Here is a 25103-nt window from a genome sequence, read left to right as displayed (position 1 = left end):
GGCAGGGGTGAGCAAAGGCCAAAGGCAGGAATGAAAAACAGCCGAGCTTTCTCACATGGATCGGCCCAGCTCTGAGGGACAACTACTTGACTGCCACCGCATCCTGCCAGGAGCAGGACCAGGAAGGGGGAGTCAGAAGCCAGAGCCAGGCATCACAACCGAGCCCCTGGATGTGGGTCACCAGCACCTTAACCTACGTCCTCACCTCATAACCGCTGGACACAACACCGGCCCTACGGTTATACATACAACACGGAGTGAAAACAACTCGCGGTTAACACCTAGTTTCTGCTAGGAGCCATGACAGTGGGAGTGGGGTGTGGGAGTCATGCTTATGGCTTTGGTGCCCAATGTACTTGGCCTCAATTCGAGGTAAATTATTTCATCTCTCAAAACCTCAATTTCCTCAGGGCCTGAAAGGGGAGAAATACCTACCTTCAAGGGAGGTGGAAGTAGAGAGTAAACAAGACGATAAATATTAAGGAGATTCAAGAAAGAGAAGCCAGTTGTCATCAATTACTATGGTTTTGGGGGTCCCAAGCAGGTTTACCCCAGGAACGGGGCTCCTCAAACAAACTACCGGCAGAACCCAGCCCGCCTCAGGCCAGGAGAGCGGAGGACTCCTCATTGCGCAGGCGCGCCTGCCGCCAGCGCCCCCTGCGGGGGGGGGGTCGGAGGGCTCGCGCAGGCGCACGAGCGAAGCGGCGACCCTCGCGATCCTGTCACGCAGGCGCACCACGGCCCGGAGGCGACGAACGGGCGGTGTAGTCCAGGTCGGCCATGGCTGAGGCGTCGCGTTGGTATCGACCGGGTGAGGGATTCTCCTAGGGTGCGGCTAAGTCAGGTCCAGTCTGGAAAATCCGGATACTCTGTAAGGAATTCTGTAACTCCCAGATCTCCATTTCTGAGAGAAATATGATCGCCAAGAGGGAACACTGTTCCATTTCACTTCTGGGAAAAATGGTCACTCCCCTTTTCCTCTGCTCTGCAATCGACCAGCCCTTTGATCTGAGTCGTATCCTGATGTAACGACAGCCCCAGTATTTTTTGTTCCCCTAGCGGAGAGCAGCCTTCCCGAGAAGCAATGTGGACTGGCAGGGAAAGAAATCGGGGTTTCAGTTTGTTGTTTGGATTGCATTTTCGGCTTACAGTGGGGCTTGGAGGAAACGTCCATATTGGAAGATTGGTATAAAACCATCAAATGCTGGCCGACCTGCCTCATGGGAAGATTCAGTGCCATGTCTGATTATTTAAAAATAATCAGAAGCTCTCAGAACCTTTTTTTTGGGCACTGGTTGATGTTTGTCTGTTATTACTTGTATACATTGTAACTTACACATAATATAGAGAAAATGTTTGTTTTATATCTCACAGGGTCTTCAAAACATAATCTGCATTACATAAAGGAAGTAGAAATTAGAACCACCCTTCAGGAACTGTTGCTGTACTTTATCTTTTTAATAAACCTATGTATATGTAAGTACACAGATGAAGAAAAACATGACGACTGAACTAAGAAGTTAAAATACGGAGATAAGAAGCATACATGAAAACATAAAACCTTATAAAGCCATAGACTGTCAGAGTACTAAAACTCTATTTTACACATGTTCTTAAGTTTCCTTAAATTGACACTATTTCCGTGGCTTTTAAACATTTTATCACTTTACTTGGAAACCAGAGAGAATACTCCCATTTACTGCTCTCCCCAAATGTCCACAGCGGCTGGAGCTAGGTTGGACCAGAGCTAGAGCTAGAAAATTAGTGTGGCTCACCCACAAGTATGGCAGGGCCCAGCTACTGGAACCCGGAGTGCGTTATTAGCAGGAAGCTGGAAGTGTGTACACAGCTGGGACTTGAGCCTTCGCGGCTGTGTCAAGAGTCTGCCCTCATTTCCAGTTTTAAGAGTAAAACTTAAAAAAAAAAAAAAGTAAAACTTGAGGGAACAATTAAAATGAGAAGCTTCCATTGTCCACATTGAATAGAATTACTCCTTTCATTTCACAGACATCTCTTGAACATAATTAGTCCTTTGCGTTGATAATTGTAATGTGGTTTCTTTTAAAGCTATATAAACATATGTGTTCCATAAAGTACAAAAGAGGCCAAAAATATCTTAGCCAGCTTTTTCACTGATGTGTTGCAGTTAATACGCTTCTGCAGAGTTAGAGCAAATTTGAGAACTGTGAAAGTATCTTTCCTATCTGTGAGTCATTAGCATTGACTTAATGTGTAAAGGGCAGTATTCAAAAGCATTTTGTCTTTATAGAGTATCCAACATACAGAATAGGTAAGCTCATTTGCAAGGTTTGTTTCATGTTGGTGTGTGCTCCATACCAACTATTATATACCAATTAATTAATGTAGAAATGACTGTGAATCAAATCTTAAAAATAACTACAACTCATGTTACAAGTTATCCTACATGGTTTTTAAAAAAAAAGCCTGTTATTAAAACAATACATGCCTATTATAGGACATTTGGAAAGTAGAAAGATAATGAAAGACAGACAATGGAGCAAGATCTTCTGTCTGCTGGTTCACTTGCCAAATGTCCTCAGTGGCTGATACTGGGAGAGGCCAAAACCAGAATGCACATTAGCAGATGGCTGGCCTGGCAAGCAGAGCCAGGATTCAAACCCCACATTTGGATAAGGAACACAGGCCATCTAAGTGCTATCTTCAGCACTGCTCCAAGTGCCTCTCCCAGAGATTTTTTTCAATAAGGAAAACTGAAAAATTCTCTTAAGTTTCCATCAATACAGGAATTTGTTTAACATTTTGGCACATACACTGAATTAAATGCAGTTATTAATGAGTGACAGAGTCTCGTGTGTCTATGTGATACATTTTTTAAAATGAAGAATTTATCATGAAAAAGCCACTTATTTATGTTGTGTATTTATTTATGAATCTATCTATACTCCTCTGGAAAACTGAGTGATCACAAGAAAGAGAATAAGAACGTCAGTACTTTTTAAAATTCCTACCATATAACACACATACCAAAGCATGGTTTCAGGTATTCTGCATGCATCTTCTCATTTGCCCACAATAAAGTCAGGAGATGGTAGTTACTATCTCTATGATAGTAACTCTAAGTTAGACTTGTCTAACTTCAATAGCCTTAATCAACGTGCAGGGGGAAAAAAAAACCTTGCATATTAGTGAATATAATGTAATGTATAATGTAACCTAATTTTTGTAAAACTGGAATGATTATAAATGTAGATATGTAAAGCCAGTGCAGTGATATTTCGGGCTGATCTTCGGCTTCTGGAGCAAAGCTCCCATATGGGTGCCAATTCTAGTCCTAGATGTACAATTTCCCATCCAGCTCCCTGCTTGTAGCCTAGGAAAGCCATGGAGGACAGCCCAAGGCCTTGGGCCCCTACACCCAAAGTGGAATACTCAGAAGATAGAGGTGCGCACTCTCTCTCTCGCTCTCTCTCTCTGTAACTCTATAAGTCTTTCTAAATACATTTAAAACAAAATTTCAAAATATATACATGTATATACATAAAAAATAATCATAGGAGGTGAAGCTGTTGTCTACAATACTTGCATCCCATATGAATCAGAGTCTCAGCTGCTCTACTGACCCAGTTCCCTTACGTGGCCCGGGGAAAGCAGTGTAGGATGACTTCACGTGCTTGGGCCCCTGCTAGCCATGGGAGAGACCTGCCCCCTGGCTTCAGTATGGCCCAGCCCCAGCTGAAGTGGCCATCTGGGGAGTGACCTAGCACATGTAATCTGCTCTAATTTTGCCTTTCAAACAAATCTTAAAAAAAAAAAAAAGAATATATACCAAACTGAACCGGGGCTACAATCAGCTTTCTCTTGCTTTTATACTTCTATTTGGAATTTTTAAATGAGTTTAAATTATTACTTTTATAATCAGACAAAACAATAAAAGTTGAATTTTTCAAAAAAAATGAGAGTAAACTGTGACAACATTTTTAATTCTGATAAACTGAATCTTTAAACAAATTCTTAAACAAGGATTCTTCTCCTTAGTGACTTTTGGAATGGTAAACCCACATATGTATTATTTAAACAAGGTTATGTCATCACTGTTTTTGGATACTTCTGTGGCTGATGATGAAAGAACCAACTTTAAGTCTATTCGCAGTATCACTGACTTTTGGAAGGTAAGGTATTGTGTACCTGTGGATGAAATATTATAGAAATTTCATAAACTTTTGGTACACCTAAGATACTCAATATTTATTAAAAGAATTAATAAAACTGGATATTGTTTCTTTAATTCACACCAACCAAGTGTTTACTTATTCTCAATGTATTCTCAATGTGATACTGTTAACTACTTTTAAATCAATATATCTTTTTAACATTCAGACAAGCCTAATTCCAGCTATCGCAGCTATTTGGAAAACTAGTGAATAGAAACTCTCTTTCTCTGTAACTCTGCCTTTCAAATAAACAAGTAAGCCTTTTAAAAAGTCATAGTTCAATATGCCTCTTTTTTTATTGGCCATCTTGAGGCATTTACATGACCAATGGAAAGAAGGACAGTCGATCTTGGCATGAAGTCACAACATGACTGTGACCAGCTATGATGCTGACTGGCTTCAATTTTCTATGTAAGAAGAGACGAAGGGCTGTGGGATTCAATGAGTTGAATCTTGTAAAGATACTTATAAAGTGCTTGGTGCAGTGCCTAGGAAAGAGTGCTCAGCCAGTGCACTCAGCAGCAGTAGCCATACCACCATTCATATTAATGATGGGTTGCAATAATTTATTTTCCATACTCAAAATTAGGTGTACATAATGTTATAAAAGATTTTAATGACATGAAAATATTTTTTCTATGACATTTATCTTTGTGAAGTTTATGGAAGGACCCCTTTTGGAAGGTTTGTACTGGGATTCATGGTACAATAACCAGAGGCTATACAATTTAAACAACAGCAGTCGTATCTACTATGAAAACATACTTCTGGGAGTACCCCGAGTCCGTCAACTAAAAGTCCGTAACAACACCTGCAAGGTCTACTCATCCTTTCAGTCTCTGATGCATGAATGTTATGACAAATATACTTCTAAAAATGAAGATCTATCTGAATTTGGCCTCAGAACTGACACTGAGTAAGTACTATAAAGTTACACAGATTTTTCTAGCAGCTTGCCATTTTATTTCCAAGTATACTAACTGGAGACTGTCAGGTAAAAAGACTATTTCAATAATGTTAAAAGGACGAATGTGAAAGAGTCATGTCTGGAAAAGACAAAAGTGAACCTGTTTTTATTTTTACTTCAGGATGCAGAGTGATTTTTTTTTCCTGTTGGCATATGAAATGCTTAGTCAAACTAGAGATAAGGCAAAACATCAATTTTTGCTTCTGCAATGATTGCTGAACCAGCTTTTTTGGCTGTGACCAGACTCCCTCCAACTCATCCCCACTGTCCTTTCTCACTCTGGTTTAGTCCCGTGACATCTGCTCTAGGGTATGATGGTCATTTTTCTTCAAAGGAACCGAGCCCAAGTAATGCTGGTATTGACTCATAGCTGCACTTGAGAAGGTGGAAGCCCAGAACCATGAGCACCCTGTGCCCTTGACACGAAGATTCCTGGTATCTGTCCTGTTTACATGCAAAGTCCTATAAAAATCATAAGAGGAAAATAAAATTTCTATAACTTAATATTCATCAAAATGTTACAAATATTTATGAAGGACTACCCCATCCTTCTCATATTCACAGTGTCCAGAAGTCTTACTTTTGCTCTTGTAGTTATTTCCTCCAGCACACACTTGTCTCTAAATGATATCTTCATAGAGCTGCTGCTTGATTTGACACTTTCACATACTGTTTTTCTATCATGGAAATGATCTGTCATGTAGCTCTTTGATGCCACCTATCTACATACTCATTCTGCTCTTAGCCCCTCAGTATAATTATACCGTAATCATCGTTCATCATCAGTCAGTTTATTACAAATATGAAGTATGATTATATTTTCTTCAACAGTCTGCCCTGGATTAATAATTGTTTCATTTTTAATTGGCATTTCTTTTTTACATAAGTTTAGGATATTTTTAGGACTAGTATTCTTATAAATCCAAAAGTTCATAAATTTGGGGACACATTATCTTAAAGTGGTATTCACTTCCCTTTGCACCTAAATTTAAAAATAAATCAAGTATTTAATTAATTGGATTCTCAAGAATAATCCTTAGATATTCTAATATTCCAAATTTTCATCAATTACAAATACTTTAAATGTCAAAATTAACAATATGAGTTGAATTTATTTTGTTATTTCTGTGCTTGATTTTTTTTTCTTGAATTGTAAATTCATATCTGTCATTCTGGAGAAGGTATTTGTCCTAGCAACTTAGACACTCAAGTTCCTGCATGGGTCTGATTCCTGGCTCCAGCTTCTGAATACTGATGAATGACGTGAACCCTGTGATACAGTAACAATAACTCTGTAGCTGGGTCCCTGCCACCCACTCCAAGGGTTCTGGATTGTTTCCACTCCTGCTTTCAGCCTTAGCCTAGTTGTAACCATTTGGGGACTAAACTGGCAGGGTGGAATCCTCCCTCTATGTTCATTCTCCTGTTCTCTTTCTCTTCCTATGCCTCTCAGACTTTTTTTTTTAAGACCTGGGGCTGGTGTGGTGGCATAGCAAGCTGATCCTCCCTCTGCCTGTAATGCTAGCATAACATATGAGTTCAAGTCTTGGGTGCTCCACTTTCTGATCTAGCTCCCTGCTTATGGCCTGGAAAAGCAGCAGAGGATGGCTTTAGTCCTTAGGACCCTGTACCTAAATGGGAGACCGGGAAGAAAGTTGTGGCTCCTGGCTCCAGGTCAGCTCAGCTCTGGCCACTGCAGCTGTTTGGGGAGTGAACCAGCAGATGGAAGACTTCTCCCTCTGTAAAATCTACCCTTCAAATAGAAAGCAATTTTTAAAAATACCTGTTATCCTCAAAAATCAAAATAAGAATCAATCTGTATTGTTTGTCTAGCTAACAGGTAAAATTCATTAATTAGAAACATCATCTAAATTATTGGAAGCTAGGAGAGCTAGTGTAACAAATTCTTCTGTTACAGTTTAACTGTCATATGCAGACACACTCAGAATTACAACTTTTATTAAAATAATTTCCTCTAAAGATGTCTCTCTTTACCTCCAGTGAAGATACAATGTTTACTCATAGAAAAATAAGTTCAGAGGCCAGCATTGGGGTGCAGCAGGTTAGGTTGCCTCCAGTGATGCTGACATATGAATGCAGGTTTGAGTGTGGCAACTCCACTTCTGTCCAGCTCTCTGCTAACGCTCCAGGAAAGGCAATGGAAGATGGCCAAAGTGCTTGGGCCTCTGCCACCCATACGGAGACCATGATGGAGTTCTAGGTTCCTGGCTTTGGCCTGGCCCAACCCCAAGCCACTGCAGTCATTTGGGGAGTGAGCCAGCTGATGGAAGCTCTTTCTGTAACTTTGCCTTTCAAATAAAAGAAAGAAAAAAAGAAAAGTTTAGGCAGTGATCTGATTTGAATTCATAGCTCCTGGCTTCCTCTCTTGTTCTATTAGAGGCATTTGGAGAGTAACCCAGCAAATGGGAACTCTTTTTCTCTTACTCTGTCTTCCACTTAATAAATAAAATATCTTAAGTAATACTTTAAAGAATCAGATCATCATATAACAGCAGGTTTACTTATTAGACATTTATAAATAATATAGGACCTTAAGGCTAGGCAGACTACAATAGATATTTCTGAATCAAGATCTTGATATTCTTGTCCTACTGAAAGACTAAACAACTCATGTTACCAGAGACAATAAATTAAAAGGAAACAACACATATCTAGTCTTTTAAGTTCCTTGAGGCAACAAGTGGATTTCTGAACATTTTTTCATAGAAGCATAGTGTGTTGCCCATAATATTTAAAATGTGTTCTTTTAATTCTTAATGCATTACCTTCTTCAAAATTGCTGTAATAACTATAAGCTTAATCCTGTTACATTTTTACCTGCTACTTTTGAACCAAAGGTTAGTTCAAATTCTTTGGATAGTTCTCAGTGGGGCTTTTTCGTCTCTCATTTTTTTTATGCCTAACAGGTGGAAATATTCTTCTTCTAAAACCAGTTCCCCTTTGCACTGGGGATATGTTGGTGTTTACCGAGATGGGGGATATATTTTCACCTTATCAAAATCAAAATCTGAAACTCAAACCAAGTTTGTCAACCTTCGACTAAACAGCTGGATCACAAGAGGAACTAGGGTCATTTTTATTGACTTTTCACTTTACAATGCTAATGTAAATTTGTTTTGCATCATCAGGTGAGTGACTCAAAGCTGAACTTAATACGTACGTAGTACGCTGAACTTAAAAATACCAGAATAATAGTGATCAGTCTCAAAATCTTTTTATATTTAATGCTGGAGTTCATTTTTCCTATTTCCATTTATATGCTGATCCCTGTATCCAGCATCCAATGCCTAAAGTAAACATTTACTCCAGTAGAATATGTAACATTGATATTTGGAAGCAGAAGCAAAGTATCTTTGGTATATCAGAAGGAGAGAATGTAAAGGTATTTTCCTCTGAAATATTTAAACATGTGGGGCGAGGACCCTAACAGTATTCAATAGTATTTTTCCTTAAACATCTCATTCTCCTATGAAGATAAGTAATGTCCCAGTTTAGGCAAGCAATCTGAACTCAAAACTGAATGACTAGAGAGAGATAGCATCTGGCTTCAAACCATCCCAGCTCTGGCCATTGTGGGCACTAGGGGGGTGAACTAATAGGTAGAAGAGCCCGCTCTTTCACCCCCTCTGTATAATCCTGTCTTTCATATAAATAAATAAATGTAGGAAGTTGAACCCATAAATCCAAGTAAACCTATTTTAAACTTACTAGACATTTCCCATTGGGTTATGTGCTAAATGCAGTGACTTTCACAAAACTCATTTTACAGATTGGTGGCAGAATTCCCTGCAACTGGAGGAATACTTACATCATGGCAGTTTTACTCTGTAAAGCTCCTTAGATATGTCAGCTACTATGATTATTTTATTGCCTCCTGTGAAATAACCTTTTGTATTTTTCTTATTGTTTTTACAACACAAGAAGGCAAAAAAATAAAGGAATTCAAATATGCCTATTTCAAAAGTATCTGGAACTGGCTAGAATTACTGCTTTTACTGGTGAGTACACTAATGCATGTGGCTGAAGGGTATCATATATTAATCTACCTATAAGGGAAGTGCTCATCTAAGACCTATTGTGGAAGCTAGAAGCATCAAACATTAAGTGAACTGTTCTAATACATACTAATGGTATGCCCCTTAAGAGAAAATACCAGTTTTTTGCGATTTGGCCTTAGTAGGGTCAGTATAAGCCAACAGGTGATTTAATGGCATATATGCAAATATGATTTAATGGCATAGCAAGTATCCCTACACTCACTCAAAAATTCCTTACCGAGAATGTTTCAGTAGACAAGAATCTTGTGGGAGAAGGTCCTTTAAAAAGTACTCTTCTATGTTGTCTAAATCTGCTTTTCCTCATTACACTAGATTTTAAAGAATAGGTAATAAATAAATAAATATATAAAATAAAAAACTAAGGGGACTACTGAAGGAGAGGGTGCTCAAGCAGCCAGAAAGTACTTAGGGGAACAGAGTATGCCAGGGTCAGGGAAACAGTCCCAGAAAGACCAAAGATTGCCATTTCTAATTGCAGAATGTAGAGAACTAAAAGAAAAAATCAAAATGGAGACAGACAAATATATTAAGAGCTTGGTTTTAGGAACTGTTAATAAGCACACTTCTGGATTGTATAATTTGATCTTTCACCATTACTGTCCTTTCATTGTAGCCAATACAATATGTAAGCCCTGTTTTCCAAAATCACGCTAAAGGGCACAGCATTCAACAACTATCTCAGTATTTTAGGTAGGGAAAGAGAAAAGGAAATTTTCATTCTGGCTATCAAACTCAGATACTTAAGATACCCGGTTCTGAAATCCTCTTTCAAAAGGATTGCTAAGTTCTTAAGAGGTTTATGTTTTAGAACAGTGAATTTATTTTCCTTATAGAATTACATGGTAGAAAATATTCAACTTTTAGTTACCAAGTGAAGCAGAAAACTCTTGTTTAGAGCTGCTGTGCTTTGACTCATAGAAACAGAATAGAAGGCAATGAATGTTTCTACCCTTACAATTATTATGCTAATTTAAACTTCCATGAGTTAAAATTTAGATCCATTTATGTAAAAGCAGAAGTGGATGTTTGGCCTCGAGGCTCTGACTCCAGATTTCTGCTAATGCAGACCCCATAAGGCAGCAGTGAAGGCTCAAGGAGTTGTGCCCCTGCCACCCGTGTGGGACCCTAGATTGAGTTCTTGGCTCCCAGCTTGAGCCTGCCAAGTCCCAGCCTTTCCCGACATTCTGGGAATAAGTCAGTGGATGAGTGGGATAAAGCCTGTGTCCTCCCTTTCCCTCCCTTTGTGTTAAACTCTGGTGAGAAATTTGATGTATTTCTTCATAAGTTACAGAAGATTTAGAGGAAGGAATAATCTCTAATTTCACTCTTATTTTCCCCATTTAGTTGTGTTTTGTGTCTGTTTCCTTCTATGTATACTGTAATTTGCAAACTTACCTCCTACTTGGAAAGTTGTTGCAAAATACTGAAAAATATTCAGACTTCTATTTTCTTGCATACTGGCACATTTATTACAACAATATAATTGCTATTACTATCTTCTTTGCATGGATAAAGGTATTTATATTTTATTATACTACATAATACACAGTGTAATAAAATTTTGAATTGTCTGGTTGTGGGAGAAAATTTACAGAGTAACCATAAAAGGCATCTTGGTGTGCAATATATAGCTTAGTGATTAGGATACCAATTAGGATGTTTGTGTCCCATATTGCAGTGCATGGGTTCAGCACCTGGCTGTGGTTGTGGGCTCAAGCTTCACACTATGGCAGCCTCTGGGAAATAGTGGTAATGGCTCAAGAAATTGGGATCCTACTACTCATGTGGAGATCTGGATTGAGTTCCCAGCTCTTTGCTCCAAGCTGACCAGCCTGGAGTTGGGAAGTTAACCAGTGGATAGGATCTTTCAATCTCACTCACTCTCCTCTCCTCCGCTCCCTCTCCTTCCCTCCTCAAACGAGTAAAGGTTTGTAAAAAGTCATTTAGTGGGCATTGTGGTGTAGTGGGTTTAAGTCATTGCTTGGACACCCAGTTTCCACATTGGAACGCCTGGAGTGAACTTCCATCTCCACCTTCTGCTTTTCATCAAATTTTCCGCTGAGGCAGCATATAATGGCTCAGGTACTAAGTCCTTGCCACCCACAGGGGAGACCTGAAAGGATACCCTGGTTCCTGGCCCTGCCCTGCTCCAGTCCGGTTGCTATGACACTCGAATAAACCAACAAATCAGAGATATCGTGTGTGTGTGTGCGCACGCACACCCTCATGTCACTTTACCTTTCAAATAAATAAAAATGAAGAACATTTTGAAATAGATTTTTAAATATTTAAACTTGTAATGATTGTTGACAAATCCTCAGACACTTGTATGTGAATACTTCCTTCATTTTGAAGCAGAAGTCTTCTGAAATTGTTACTCTAATTACAATCTTATATTATATTGCAATTAAATTTGTTCTTTTTCAGATATTCAAATTCATAAGCTTTAATAAGACAATGTCTCAGCTGTCATCAACCTTGTCCCGCTGTATAAAAGACATAGTAGGATTTGCCATCATGTTTTTTATAATTTTCTTTGCTTATGCCCAGTTAGGATTTCTTGTTTTTGGATCACAGGTTGACGACTTTTCCACTTTCCAAAATGCCATGTAAGCCCTTAGGATAAATATAATTGTGTTGTGTTTACTTTCTAAAATAAAAAATCATGGGAGGCCTACAGTAAGTAGTAATATAACCTTAGTAAATTTTAACTTGATATTCTCATGGACGGCCAAATATCTTTCACCCTCAAAGTAGAATTTAGCATTAAAAGACACAAATAGATGTGGTTATTATATTTTAAGTGTTACTATCTCAAGTTAGAAAAATATTTTTTCATTTTTTATTTCAACTGAGGATTTTACTTTAGGGAATGGAAACTGGTTTCCACATCTCTGTAGTATTATCCTCTGGGTAAAAGAAGTCTTATATTTTCTTCAGAAAACCCCACGATAAGAATCTTTTTACTGATATTGACCTGATTAAGAATGTAATTTTTAAAATATTTATAGGCATACAGTAATCAGTAATAGGCAACAAGCAAACTTACAGAAGGAAATAGAAATCCCTAGGGAAATAGCTGTGTTTTTAAAGCTTGTGGGTCTAAAATATCAAATCTTAAAATATGTTTTTCTGGAATTCAAGACCAGTATTGCACAGGTCATATATTCCAGCAAGTTTAGGGAATTTTGCATTTGGAAATTTACTCTAGTATTAATATATGGTTCTGAAAACCAAAATACCTTTGTTGATTTTTGTTAAAAGTTTCACAAACTTATTCATGACTCTTTCACTAGATTTTTGGGAAGCATTATTAATCTAAAGAAGTGTCTTTAAGTTGCCTCTTTTTCCATAACCATGTAAATAACCTAAGCATAAATGTCTGAAATTTTATGACATTTTCCTAAAATACACCTTTATTAATTAGCAGTGGAAAGAAGAGTGGACTAGAAAACAAGAGTATATAATTCTACTTTCCAGTTTTGTCACCAGCTATAATTTTTCTAGATCTTTGTTTCCTTATCTGGAAAATAAAAGGGCCTATGTTGCCCTCAAGTTTCATCCATGTAGTAACACATGCAAAAATTTCCTTCCTCCTGAAGACTTGACAGTATTTTATTGAACTTATATTCAATACGATGTTTGCTCATCTGTTCATTTCCTGTTGAACACTTGGACTGTTTCATGTTGAAGCACTGAGATGTAATGCTGTATGAACATGAAAGTACCAATATCTTCTCAAGACCCTGCTTCCAACTGTTTATACCCACAAGAGGTTTTAATGGATCCTATGATCTACATTCACCCCTAGCTTAACTGAAGTATAATGGACCAAAAATGTATATACTTATAGTATATTTGTCTGGATATATGTAACTATTACAAAATTATTAAATCAAGAAAACTTAACATATCCATCACCTATTTATCTTTTTGTCTTTTGTGGTGAAAACTCTTGACTATTTTCAAGTGTACAAAATGATTTAAATTCTGTCACCATGCTGCTAAATAGAGCTCCATCTAGATGAAATTTATGCACCCTTGACTAACAGCTCTTAATCATCCCTTCACTCATTTACTCATTGATGGATAGTCTAGTTGACTCCATCTCTAAGCTATTGTGAATAAGGCTATAGTAAATCTGGGGAGTCCAGATATCCTTCTATTAAAAACCTCATTTCTTGTGGATATATAACCAGAGATTACTGAAGCACATGGTAGCCTCATTTTCAATTTTTTGAGGAACATCCATTACATTCTATGTAGGCTGCTGCATTTCACATTCCTTCCAGTAATGTAGAGGGCTCTTTATCTCCACATGGTCAACATGTGCATTTCCCTGATGATATAGACCATTTGTTTATATACTACCATGTTTATGTTCTTTTATAAGACTATCTATTCAGGTCTGATCCTTTGCATATTTTTAAATTTGGTTTTCTAGTTGTTGTGGACATTTGGGGAGCAAACCCAGCAGAGCAAACTTTTGTCTCTCTGTTTTTTAAATAAAATTTTTTAAAATTTAAGTGTTATCTTCCTATCTGAACACTTTCCTGGTAGGAAGGGAATAATTGAAAGGGGCTACAGTTCCTAAACCAACATCTGGAAAGAATGAGAAATGGCACCTTTTATTTATTTTTTTCTGCAACTCAAAGATGAAAGATAAGTCAGAAATATTTAGGCACTCTTAGCACTTATGCCAGAAAAGGAAGAAGGGAAATATTATTTGCTCCAAGGTTTAAAAAAAAAAAAACCAGAAAACATTTATTTTATTTTTATTGGAAAGGAGGATATACAGAGAGGTGGAGAGACAGAGAGGAAGATCTTCCATCCGATGACTTAATTCCTTAAGTGGCCACAACAGCTGGCTCTGAGCTGATCTGAAGCCAGGAGCCAGGAACTAACTCCAGGTTTCCCACATGGGTGCAGGGTCCCAAGGCTTTGGGCTGTCATCAACTGCTTTCCCATGCCACAAGCAGGGAGCTGGATGGGAAGTGGAGCTGCCGGGATTAGAACCGGTGCCCATATGGGATCCCGGCATGTTCAAGGTGAGGACTTTAGCCACTGGCCATGCCGCTGGGCCCCCTTGTTCTGAGGTTTTTTGATCTACTTCCAGTTTAGCACTTTTTATCATATATGGAAGAGTATTACAAGCCAGTATTAAAAGTAGAACAGAAGTATGATTTTGTGGGCCAGCACAAAACCTGGCTCCTGGTTTCAAATTGGCTCAGCTCTGGGTGCTGTGGCCATTTGGAAAGTGAACCAGCAGATGGACGATCTTCCTGTCTCCCCTTCTCTCAATAAAATCAGATCTAAAGTTTAATGCTGTTTAAGTCTAGATAAATGTTTAAAAATCACTTATTGGAGAAAGATTCAAGCAATCTAAGTTTTTTCCTAATTTTCCTTTTCTTCTCATCAAAGATTTGCACAATTTCGAATTGTTCTTGGAGATTTTAATTTTGCCGGTATTCAGCAAGCCAATCGGATCTTGGGACCCATTTACTTCATCACTTTTATATTTTTTGTGTTCTTTGTCCTTCTGGTAAGAATAACCAAATTCCTTATTTCTTTCCCCCCTAATTTTTTAGTATTAGAAGAAACAGCAGTATTACTGCTTGGCTAGGATAACACTGTACAAAATTAAGAATTATTTTTTGGATGACTAGTAGTCCAGAATCTCGAAAATAGTAGCCATGATTTCAAGTTATTCCAGTGGGATATGTAATCACAGTAATTGACAATTATTTATCTTAGCCAGCAATGGCTAAATCACTTACACAAATAACTCAAGTATGTATGGATTCTTTAGGTCAGAACAACCAGGAGGTATAAATTCAGTCATTAGTATTTGTGATTTTCTAGGTCTGATTATGATAAGTTCTCACATATGCTCAGAACAAGTCTATTTGAGCCTCTTAGTCAAGGCACTGTTACTGTCCTCCATGAAATTTTTTTTGAGATTTGTTTTGAAAGACAGATTTACAGAGAGACAGAAATATTTTTGATCCTCTAGTTCACTCCCCAAATGACTTCAATGGTTGGAGCTGACAATCCGAAGCCAGGAGTCAGGAATCTTTTCTGGGTCTCTAATTGAACCCTTCTCTCTGTAAATCTGACTTTCCCACAAAAACAAATAAATATTAAAAAAAAAAAAAGTGCACACACTCCTTCTCACTAATTCATCACTCATATACCTGCAACAGTCAAGGCTAGGCTGAGGCCAAAGTCAGAATTTGGGAACTCCATCCACTTCTCCAACATGAGTGGCAAGAACCTAATAACTTGAACCATTATTACTGCTTCCCAGGGTCTACACTAGGAGAAAGTTGGAGTCAGGAGCTAGAGCCAGGTATCAAACTCAAGTATTCCAATATGGGGTGAGGGCATCTTAACCGTTAAGTCTAAAAGCTTGCCACATTAATTAAAACATTCAAGGTGCACATAATTATTCCCTGATGATGGCGAAGAATCGTAAGGGCAATACAAGTGTGCCTCAGTGAAAAGTTGGAGAACTGCAATTGGGGTAGGAATATCCTCTCCACATTTATGCTGTTATCAGGACATTAGCAGTTGTAGGAACTTAGTACAATATTTAAGCAACTTCAATAGCAAACAATCTTGTGACCATATAATCAGCATTGATATCTTCTGCTATATAATACTGACAAGTTAATGTATATGATTATGTATTTATTAATAATCAGCTCACATATGCTACTCGACATGCTGCTTTTCTCATTTGCCATAGTGACTTGTATTCAGTTTTCCACTCCACTGTGGTTTGTACATTCATATCCCTACTATTGAGCACATGAGTTTTTTAAATTTAAATTTACTTTTTAAAGCCCTGGTACTTTTTAATGGCATTAACATTTAAATTTCTATTGAAATAACTGCTCAATAATTCTTCCTAGAACATGTTCCTGGCAATAATTAATGATACCTATTCTGAAGTGAAAGCTGACTATTCAATAGGCAGAAGGCCAGATTTTGAACTTGGTAAAATGATAAAACAAGTAAGTCCAATTTTTTTTCCTAATCAAAGTCCAAGACAAGTCATACTCATTTTATATTCTTACAATCTGAATAATACTTTAAATCCCAAGTAATGGATTTTTCTTTTTTCCTGTGGTGGTGTTCACATTTCTGGTCCAGTGTTACTCATATCTGCATTATTTCACTACTAGGGAAATGAGATAACTTGCTGCCTTTAAAATATAACCAAAATTATTTTAGAGTTTGATATTAGAAATGATAATAAAGTTACTGACTGCTAAGCACTGTTCGGTATTATTTTTAAAAACTCTTCCAAAAAGTTTCCATTCAAGTACTAGTAAATTTCTGTTTAAATTGAGAATTTCATACTGCTTGTCTTCCTCATTTTCATAGTCGCTCCTGGTATCAAGGTTTGTATAAATCTTCCTTAAGCTTGTGAAATTCAAAGATTGTTTGAATTCCAATTGCCTCTAGATAGATTAGGATATTTATTTGGTAGCTTTCGCCCAGGCTTGTTGTATGGTAACACTTTAGTAGTTCTAACTCTGATCTCATCCTTTTCAATGGGCTGATCAAAATGTGTCCACATTAAAAAAAAAATTGGAAGGCAAAGCTTTGCAGTGTGAGGGTATCAGAGTATGGGAGTATAGGGGTGGTGCTTAGTATGGAGAATAGAAAGGGAGACAGAAAACCTTCCATCCACTGATTTACTCACCAACTAGCTGCAACAAGCAGGGCTGGGCCAAACACAAGACAGGATGATGAAACCATCCAGGTTGCCCATATGGGTTGCAGGGACCCAAGCACTTGAGCCATTATCTGTTGCCTTCCCAGACATATTAACAAGGATGAGAAGCAGAGCAGCCAGGATCTGAAACACCAATTCAACACAGGATGCCAGCACCTGAAACAGCAGTTGAACGCACTATGCCACAACACCAGCTCTCCAAGCCCAAATTCCTTCGTCACATATCACAGCTTCTCCTCAAATTCCACAGTCCCTACCTATTAGCTGTTATTATAGTGTTTCTTTTTCTTCTCATTAAAAAAAGTAACTGTGAGGTACAAAGAGAGACCACCCGTTTGTAACAACACTCTCCACATGCATGCAGCTGGGACTGGCCTGGACCAAAGTCAATACCCAGGGACTCAATCCTTGTCTCCCACCAAGACTGCAGTTGTCACCACTGCTTCCCTCCCATCTACACTAGCCAGGAGCTGGAGCTAGGAATTCAACCCAACATCTCCACACACAGGTTGAGCATGACCCCTCTGCCTCTACATACAGCAGCTCATGGGCCTGCAGTCTTGTTATTTCATCACCCTCTCTGCGGCGCTGTTCTTCATGCCAAGACACGCGATAATCATACTCAAAGCTGTTCTCCTTCTGAACATTCTATTCCTTTTGATAGAATGAAATCAGCTACGCTCTCAATGCCCAACCACTCTAAACTGCAGCAGAACCCTATGTTAACCTTTGCAATCTTGGCACATCATGTGGCTCTATGCCACAGCACACTGCAGAGAAAAAGTCCCAGTAGCTGTAGAATTGTCTTCAAGGATAGCCCTTAAAACAACCCCAAATAAACTTAATTTGTGGGGGGTTTTCTTTCCTCACTTTTTGTCTGGAATATGATGGCCTATATGCTTTATGTTAACATCCTTAATACAACTGGCATTACTACATATTAAATATATTTTTTTTCAAGTTCAGGTGTAATGCTCTCAAGAAAACCCCTTTTACTTTCTCACCAGCAGGGAGAAACCACAGGTGGTAACAAGGCCAAAAGAAGATAATCATAGCACTTGATCTCCATACTTATTTCTTTAGGGTAGCAGTCACTAGAGACCAATTTTTTTTTACTTGATCTAATATTAATTCAGGATGTATTTTTGATAAATTTTCAAATTATTTTAAATTTTGCCTAGAGTTACAATAATGCTCTTGAGAAACTAAATCTGAAGAAAGCTGAAAAAGATGAAGACAAGAAAATGTAAGTGGACTTTTATAACTTTAACTTATTAGTATGTTCTATAGAGGTGGTCTTCAACTTAAGACAGGGTTACATCCTGACAAACTCATTCTAGATAGAAAATACTCAAAGTGGAAAATGCAGTTAAGAAGGCCTACCCCATCAAACACCAAAGCTTAGCTGCACCTGGTTTAAACATGCTCAAAATACTTACCTTAGCCTAGAGTAGAATCATCGGGCACAAAACAGATTCAAAAATAAACTACTGGTATTATCTAATCTGTACCTTCCCAAGTTGTTAAGAACCATTGTATTACATGAGAACATTATGAGAATAAGGTTTTTCACTAAAAAGCACCACCATCCACTGTAGTGATTCCAAGTACATTCAGTAGCACCTCTTTAATCTCTGAAGATGTTAAGAAAGTATAAGCTTACTTAAAATCAATATAATTTAGCATGGCATACTATTCAAAAGAGGAAAGTCCTTTTAAAAAGAGAGGCAACAGCTGTAGTCAGCATAAATTTTCATTTAGCTGTCAAAAACATTTTAGATATAATACTTACACTTTTACTTACACATTAAAATTTTCTGAATGATTTTGGGTGTCAGAATGTTTCCCAAACCCAGATCCCTGACAGGGGGGTTAACACAAATATTTTTTCACAGGAGGAAAACCAGTGGAGATTTGGCTGAAGAAGCCAGAAAAGAAGGCTTTGACGAAAGTGTAAGATTTTCTTCTTTTCATAAGCACAGTGATAGCTTTAATTAGAAATGCTAATAGACAAGTTCTGATTAAGAATTAATTTTTTTTTCAGAGCAAAAGTTATCACCTCTAAAATAAATGTCACAGTATCTACTTCAACTCCAGGTTTTTTCACCCTCAGTACTATTTTGGTATTGAAGTGTACACTCACTGCGGAATTGCCATATTAGGTTTTACAGAGTATACTCTACTGAAATGACTACATCGTCCTCTTATGTTAATTAGTATGGTTATTTTACTTTTACATTGCAAAATTACCTAACATATTCAACAAAACTTATAAGGGGTGTGTGTGTGTGTGTGGGTGTGTGTGTGTGTAAATTAAGGAACAGGAATGCATGCCCTTCAATTTCAAGAATATAGCAGCACTTTAAAACAGTCAAATTAATACTGGAGAAGTTTGCATTGGTTCTAAGTTACAAAAATAGGAAGGATAAAAGTTAAAATGAACTTTTTGGTGTTGGATTAGAATTGTAGAAGTTTGTATACAAACACACACATTTATTCTAGCTCGGTCCACGGAGAGGGCTAGAAGATGATACCCTGGTAGCAGTCAGTACAAGAACAGAGATTTGGATTCCAAGGGGCCTCATCCTCTAACTGGGGCTAGGACTCATTCGCGATATACCAGTGCCAGGACTGAAACACAAGATGAGTTTGGAATAACTTACTGAGTCAGAAAATAGAATCGCTCTGAGAATGATAGACATCTGTTAGAAGGACACCAGAATCAGCTTCAGGGGTCACACTGGACAAACCTACCCTAGACTATCTAAGGACTGCAATGAATCATGATGTATAAACCATTATACAAAACAGGATTTCATGAGTCTATACTGATCTATACCTGCAAACAGAAATAAGATGAAGCAACAAGCCCAAACCTCAACACACAATACTATTGCAAGATGAAAACCAGTAATATTTGGCAGACAACAATCCATACCTTACATTAATACATTAATCAGATGTATGACTTACATCTAATATTTCCCTCAAAATTACAGTATGGCAGGCACTGCAGATGCTGTGCCAAGCAACTACCTCTAGCTTTTCTTAAAATACTTTCAGATTGAATCACAAAACAAACACAATGCTGTGCTATATTCCCATCATATACACTTAAAGTGATTTAACATTTTAAACATAAAAGCATGAGCAAAGGTATAATACACAATAAGATTATCAAGGGATATAATTTAATATATCAAGAGAAAATTTCTAAATGACTCTAGGAGCACTTTTGTTAATTTTAACAATTATACCCAAATGTACCAAACAACAAAGCATTGTAATAAAAAGATCACTAGGCCCAGCATGATAGCCTAGGAGTTAAAGTCCTCGCCTTGAACACTCTGGGATCTCATGTGGGCACTGGTTCTAATTCCAGCAGCTCCACTTCCCATCCAGGCATCAAGGACTTTCTGGAAGAGCTTCTTTGGGACATGATACGTGGGCAGTTTGGAGCAAAGAGATTGACTACCTGGTGAAATAATTACAAAGAGGAGATTGAGGCAAGTTGGCAGCAGTCAGTGGGAGAATGGTGACTACCCACAGATGTACGTGGAAGTAGGTTCCACACAACAGAGGCAAATGAAGAGCATCTCAGCCTTGACAAGGGAAGATGTAAGGGAAAGGCAGTGAAAGGAGAGTAACAATTAAATAGTACCTTTCCTACACTAATCACTTCTTTCACCAAATCCTCCAAAGCAACTTCGCTGGTGCTGAGATCTGAAAACCAGGCTTGCCAAAGACAATGAGGCTCAAAATCCAAGGCCTGGAAGTACAGTTTAAAATTCCTAACTCTGTGATGAGTGTGTGCCAGACTTGAAACACAAATCTAAAATTTGCAGCTTATACTTGTTTTCTAACTTCACAGGAAATCCAAAGGGCAGAGCACATGAGAAAATGGAAAGAGAGACTTGAGAAAAAGTATTACTCTGCAGAAATTCAGGATGACTACCAGCCTGTCACCCAACAAGAATTCCGAGAGTAAGCATTTGCTTTAGCCGGCGCCTGCAACTGTGTGAGATGGGCTTAGGACATTAGTTACACCGTTTTCCTGAATCCAAAACCTTACTGGGCTAAAATTTGTTCATTTTCTACCAAATCTTGAAGCACATGAGTATTTGCTTCACAGTGAAAGATCAGTTTTTTACATTACGTTACATCTAAGCCAGGCGAGATGGGCTATTGTCTTCCTTCTCAAAGCATTTCTCGGGACCAATGCAGCAATGTAGCATCCCAGTTCTTCGTCAGCATGCCGTACTGGCACCAGTTCCAGCTGCTCCATTTGCTATCCAGCTATTGTTTAAGGGAGTGGCACAAGGCTTTGGGTTACTGCACCCACGTGAGACACCCCAAGCTAGGAGGCTGGGGCTCCTAGTTCCCAGCCTCAGTCCAGCTCTAGCAGTTGTGGCCATTTAAGGAGTAAGCCAGTTGGTGGGATATATTTCTTTCCTACTCTCTCTCTAACTCAAGGAAAAATGAAAAAATCTTAACAAAAAAAAAGGGCACCCTTATTAGGCACTAAAAATCTACTTTATGTTGACTTACTCTCTACTTCCGTTTAAATTATCTTTTAGACTCTTTTTATATGCTGTGGAGCTGGAGAAGGAATTACACTACATCAGTTTAAAACTAAACCGAGTGATGAGAAAGTTTTCAGCTCTACAAGACAAGTGAGGTAGGAATCTGACACAATCACTGAGTGATTTATTCATGCATTGAACCTAAAGTTGTTCTCATTTCAGTCACACCGAAAAAACTAAAACTAAACCACCTCAGGGGTCAATTATAATAACCAAGTGATTTCTGAGACTTCTGTACCTCAGAAGAAACCTACTACACATAGCCCATGTGTATGCTACAAATGCCTCCAGTACACACACACACACATAACTTTCTAAGATTTATTATTAAGTTTGGGCAATGTGAAGTACAAAATGTTTATGGTGCAGGTCTCTAAAACAGTCCAGTCAGTAGGTAAAGTTTCCTCATTGGTACAGGGTAGAATTATAGGTGCTTTCAAGTGCACAAGTACCAGTTTCAACTACCATTGACCATAGATAATTAAAGGCTTAAAACTTTAAAAAAGCATTACATAAGATTCAAATAAAATAACCTCCCTCCAACTTTCAGATCAACAAACTCCTCGACCACCTAAGAACTTTCACTGGTATCTTCAAGCTGAAAATTCCCCTAGACAGTTTACAGAGTGACACATTTCGGGTTTTCTAGAAACAAAGCAAATGAGAATGCTGCAACAGCTCCGTCCTGATGACTGGAAAGTCATGCATGGCCAGCCTTTTAATAACTGGAAAGAAATTCTTCAAATTTTTCTAAGCCTGCCATAGCTCTAACTGTTCTATGAGCCCAAGTACCATCTCTGGGCCACAGCACTCAATTTCACACCAGTACACAACAGTCCCCAGATTATTCGATCGAGACTCACCATGCTAAACCAAGCTCTCTTTCCAGACTGTACATCACAGCAAAACTCACTACTCTCTACAAGTGGTCTTGCCCTGACTTGCCAGTCAAACATCTGGTAACTCTATGTCCCCGAAACAGCCCTGCAACAGGGTAAACCAAACAAAGTGTAAGAACATTAAGGCAAGCAAACATTTGAGCTCTCCAACTTTTTTCCTTTTTAACACCTCTGGAAAATAAACAATTACAATGACTTAGGACATTAAAGTTCTTTTATTACAAAAGTCTATACAATGAAGTGCCAGTCATAGCAATGCAATTATAATGGTAGACATATATATATCTATATAATAATTTGTATATAGATATAGTTTTTATTTGTACCAAAGAAAAACTATCACAAACTGCCTAATTCTACTACCTACTGCTGAACTATGACACACAATACTGCCACACAGAAGTGTTGCCACGCCACTTTTACCTATTCTACATGCAGCCAAACATTAACATTGAATAACATCATGAAAGCAGCTGTTAATTCTAAAATGAAACCTGTCAGGCCACTGACTTATAAAAATATGGTACTCATATAGATTTAGTATTATAAAGGAATATATTATTTAAAACATTTAAATAGTGCATATGGACATTTTTGGATGTGGTATATAAAATAAAACATTCATATAAAATACACAGTGCACATAAAATCAGATGTTTGAACACACTCCTGTCTGGAGACTGAATTAACTGAAAGGTACACTGCATGATGGATTAAAATCAAAGTAATACATCTTTTGGCATTTTCAATTTCACTTTTTCTAGAAACACATTATGAATAATCTAGTATCAAAAGCAAACCACTCAAAACATTGGGGAGGGGAAGGCAGTTAGTGCTTTTTCTTTAATCCCCAACTACACCATTTACTACCACTGGATTTTCCCTCCCCCACAAAAAAGGCATTGCACAAAGAAGGTGAAATGTGAAGTAATAGAAATGCTATTTACTATTGTTACTTCATGTGCTTACTATGAAATAATGCCAAGGTTCATGCTTTCCTCACCTTATTAAATCATGTTGCAAAATTTAATTTGTTATGGCATAAATTGTTAATATTACCTATTTAAGGAAATCATGCATGGGTCATTGCATGCAAAACATGGGCACAAAGTGAGACACTCATCAATCCAATAAAGCACCACAAAATAAAAGCATTTAGATTAAGCCTGACCCAAGCCTGTTGTCACACTGTTAGCACAAACGAAGTCACCTTCTGTACAAATGACTAGCATAACCATACCAGCAGAGTACCTGAAGAAAAGCCATACAGAATCAGACCAAAGGAAGTGGCTAAGAGTCAATGACAAGGGGCATGCCACTGGCCATCCTGTAAACATCTGCTTACACAGCATGTGACAAAAGGCAGTCCCTTTGAGAGGGTATTGTTTGCATGGATTTTACTGACTGAAAGAGGAAAAGAGATGCAACCCCCTGAAGGTGTACGTAAAAATGCAGTGGTGCAGCCCTTGTGAAGAACAGATTTACTGTAGGCATAATGATCCTGCCAATTTAGGTCCATTTGATTGAACACAGAGATCTGAGCACCATCAGAATTCCTACCTACTGACATGGCTGTTTTCTCACATTTTCTGGAGCTGGGGGAGTTGGGGGGAGGAAGGAGGACAGCATGGGAGATCTGATCCAGACAAATCATATCACCACCAGCTGAGAAATGGGAACTCGGGAAACAACTCAAGCCCCACAGGAGCATGTGATGATGCAGCTCTGTGTCATGTGTGGCGTGTGTTTTCACTGCACTAAAAGCAAGGTCACTCTGTTATCTTCATCCAGGAATTGTGTGACCACTGAATTGCAAAATGTTGCTAGCATACTACCTGTGAAAAGGTGTCCCTTTGGGAATTAAACAGAAAGGTGTTCCACAGTAGGCTTTAAAACTTTTGATTTTGAAAGTTTTGATTTTGGTTTTCTAGGAAAACATAACACAGTTGCATATGTGCACTTTTATAGGCTTTTCTTTCAAATTTTCAGTCATTCTGTAAGAAAAAGGCAACCGAAGAATTCAGTGTGAAGACTTTCTCGTTTTTCTTCAGTAATGGAAAAAAAATGTTGGTGTAACAAAAAGTTTTGTATTTCCAAAGTTCTTGAAAGGATAAAATTCTAGTCTTTAGCTAATAGGATGTATCTGTAGTGCAAAACAATGAAGAAAACGGCATATGTTTCCTAGAGGTGGAGAGGTCGGTCTTGGTTACTATGGAACATCACACTCCTGAGAGGGGCCCACTTGCCCTCCCATCATTTGCTTTAGTGGCACCACAACCAAGTATAAAATGAAATTCTCTGAGTGCCTGAAAAAACGAACTCAAGTACCAGCCAAGTACACATGATAGCTTCAAGGGACACAACTGACTTTATGATGTGAACTTTTGAAGGAGCATATTTTATATGGATTTTGAAGAATCTTGTTTGCTGATAAGAACTTCAAGAAGCCTAAGCTTCGCTTTAATTTTCTTGTACTCCCTGTACTCCTCAAGCACTGGAACACGATCCTCTTTCTGGGCATTCCTAGGGGAAAAAAAATAAAAGCTGAGATAGCCTATACAGCATCTAGAAAATGCAAACGAGAAACTGCCCAGTTATACAGTGTTACCAAACATAAATCAAAATAAAAGTTGCTCTG

General features: G+C 38.0%; 2 protein-coding genes across 11 annotated transcripts in view; one reads left to right on the top strand and one right to left on the bottom strand.

Moving 5' to 3' along the window:
* Window positions 1–725: 725 nt before the first annotated feature.
* Window positions 726–25103, top strand: PKD2L2 (polycystin 2 like 2, transient receptor potential cation channel). 4 transcript variants are annotated; one of them, XM_040981517.1, is made up of 14 exons: window positions 742–811; window positions 1375–1476; window positions 4018–4151; window positions 4853–5109; window positions 8088–8309; window positions 8951–9179; window positions 10650–10754; window positions 11667–11848; window positions 14661–14781; window positions 16154–16255; window positions 18165–18229; window positions 18882–18936; window positions 20855–20967; window positions 21561–21665. In XM_040981517.1, exons 1-14 carry the CDS (start codon window positions 781–783, stop codon window positions 21658–21660), a joined length of 1818 nt encoding a protein of 605 aa, XP_040837451.1. In that variant the 5' UTR covers window positions 742–780; the 3' UTR covers window positions 21661–21665. The 4 variants fall into 4 exon arrangements, with proteins under 4 accessions (XP_040837543.1, XP_040837451.1, XP_040837372.1 ...); XM_040981438.1 differs by lacking the exon at window positions 21561–21665 and adding an exon at window positions 24732–25103 and having other exon boundaries at window positions 747–811; window positions 10584–10754; XM_040981346.1 differs by having other exon boundaries at window positions 747–811; window positions 10584–10754.
* Window positions 19096–25103, bottom strand: part of FAM13B (family with sequence similarity 13 member B) — a 61394-nt gene continuing 55386 nt past the window's right edge. For all 7 annotated transcript variants that reach the window (XM_040981074.1, XM_040980990.1, XM_040980814.1 and 4 more), the window contains one exon: window positions 19096–24988. In XM_040981074.1, coding sequence (XP_040837008.1) covers window positions 24865–24988 — 124 coding nt within the window. In that variant the 3' untranslated portion in view covers window positions 19096–24864. The remainder of the gene's footprint in view (window positions 24989–25103) is intronic.

The sequence above is a fragment of the Ochotona curzoniae genome, unplaced genomic scaffold (assembly GCF_017591425.1).
Source record: "Ochotona curzoniae isolate NIBS_2020 unplaced genomic scaffold, NIBS_Ocur_1.0 contig_1, whole genome shotgun sequence".
NCBI classification, from domain to species: domain Eukaryota; kingdom Metazoa; phylum Chordata; class Mammalia; order Lagomorpha; family Ochotonidae; genus Ochotona; species Ochotona curzoniae.
Note: the sequence above shows the minus strand (reverse complement) of the source record. Positions and strands in the feature narration are given on the sequence as shown.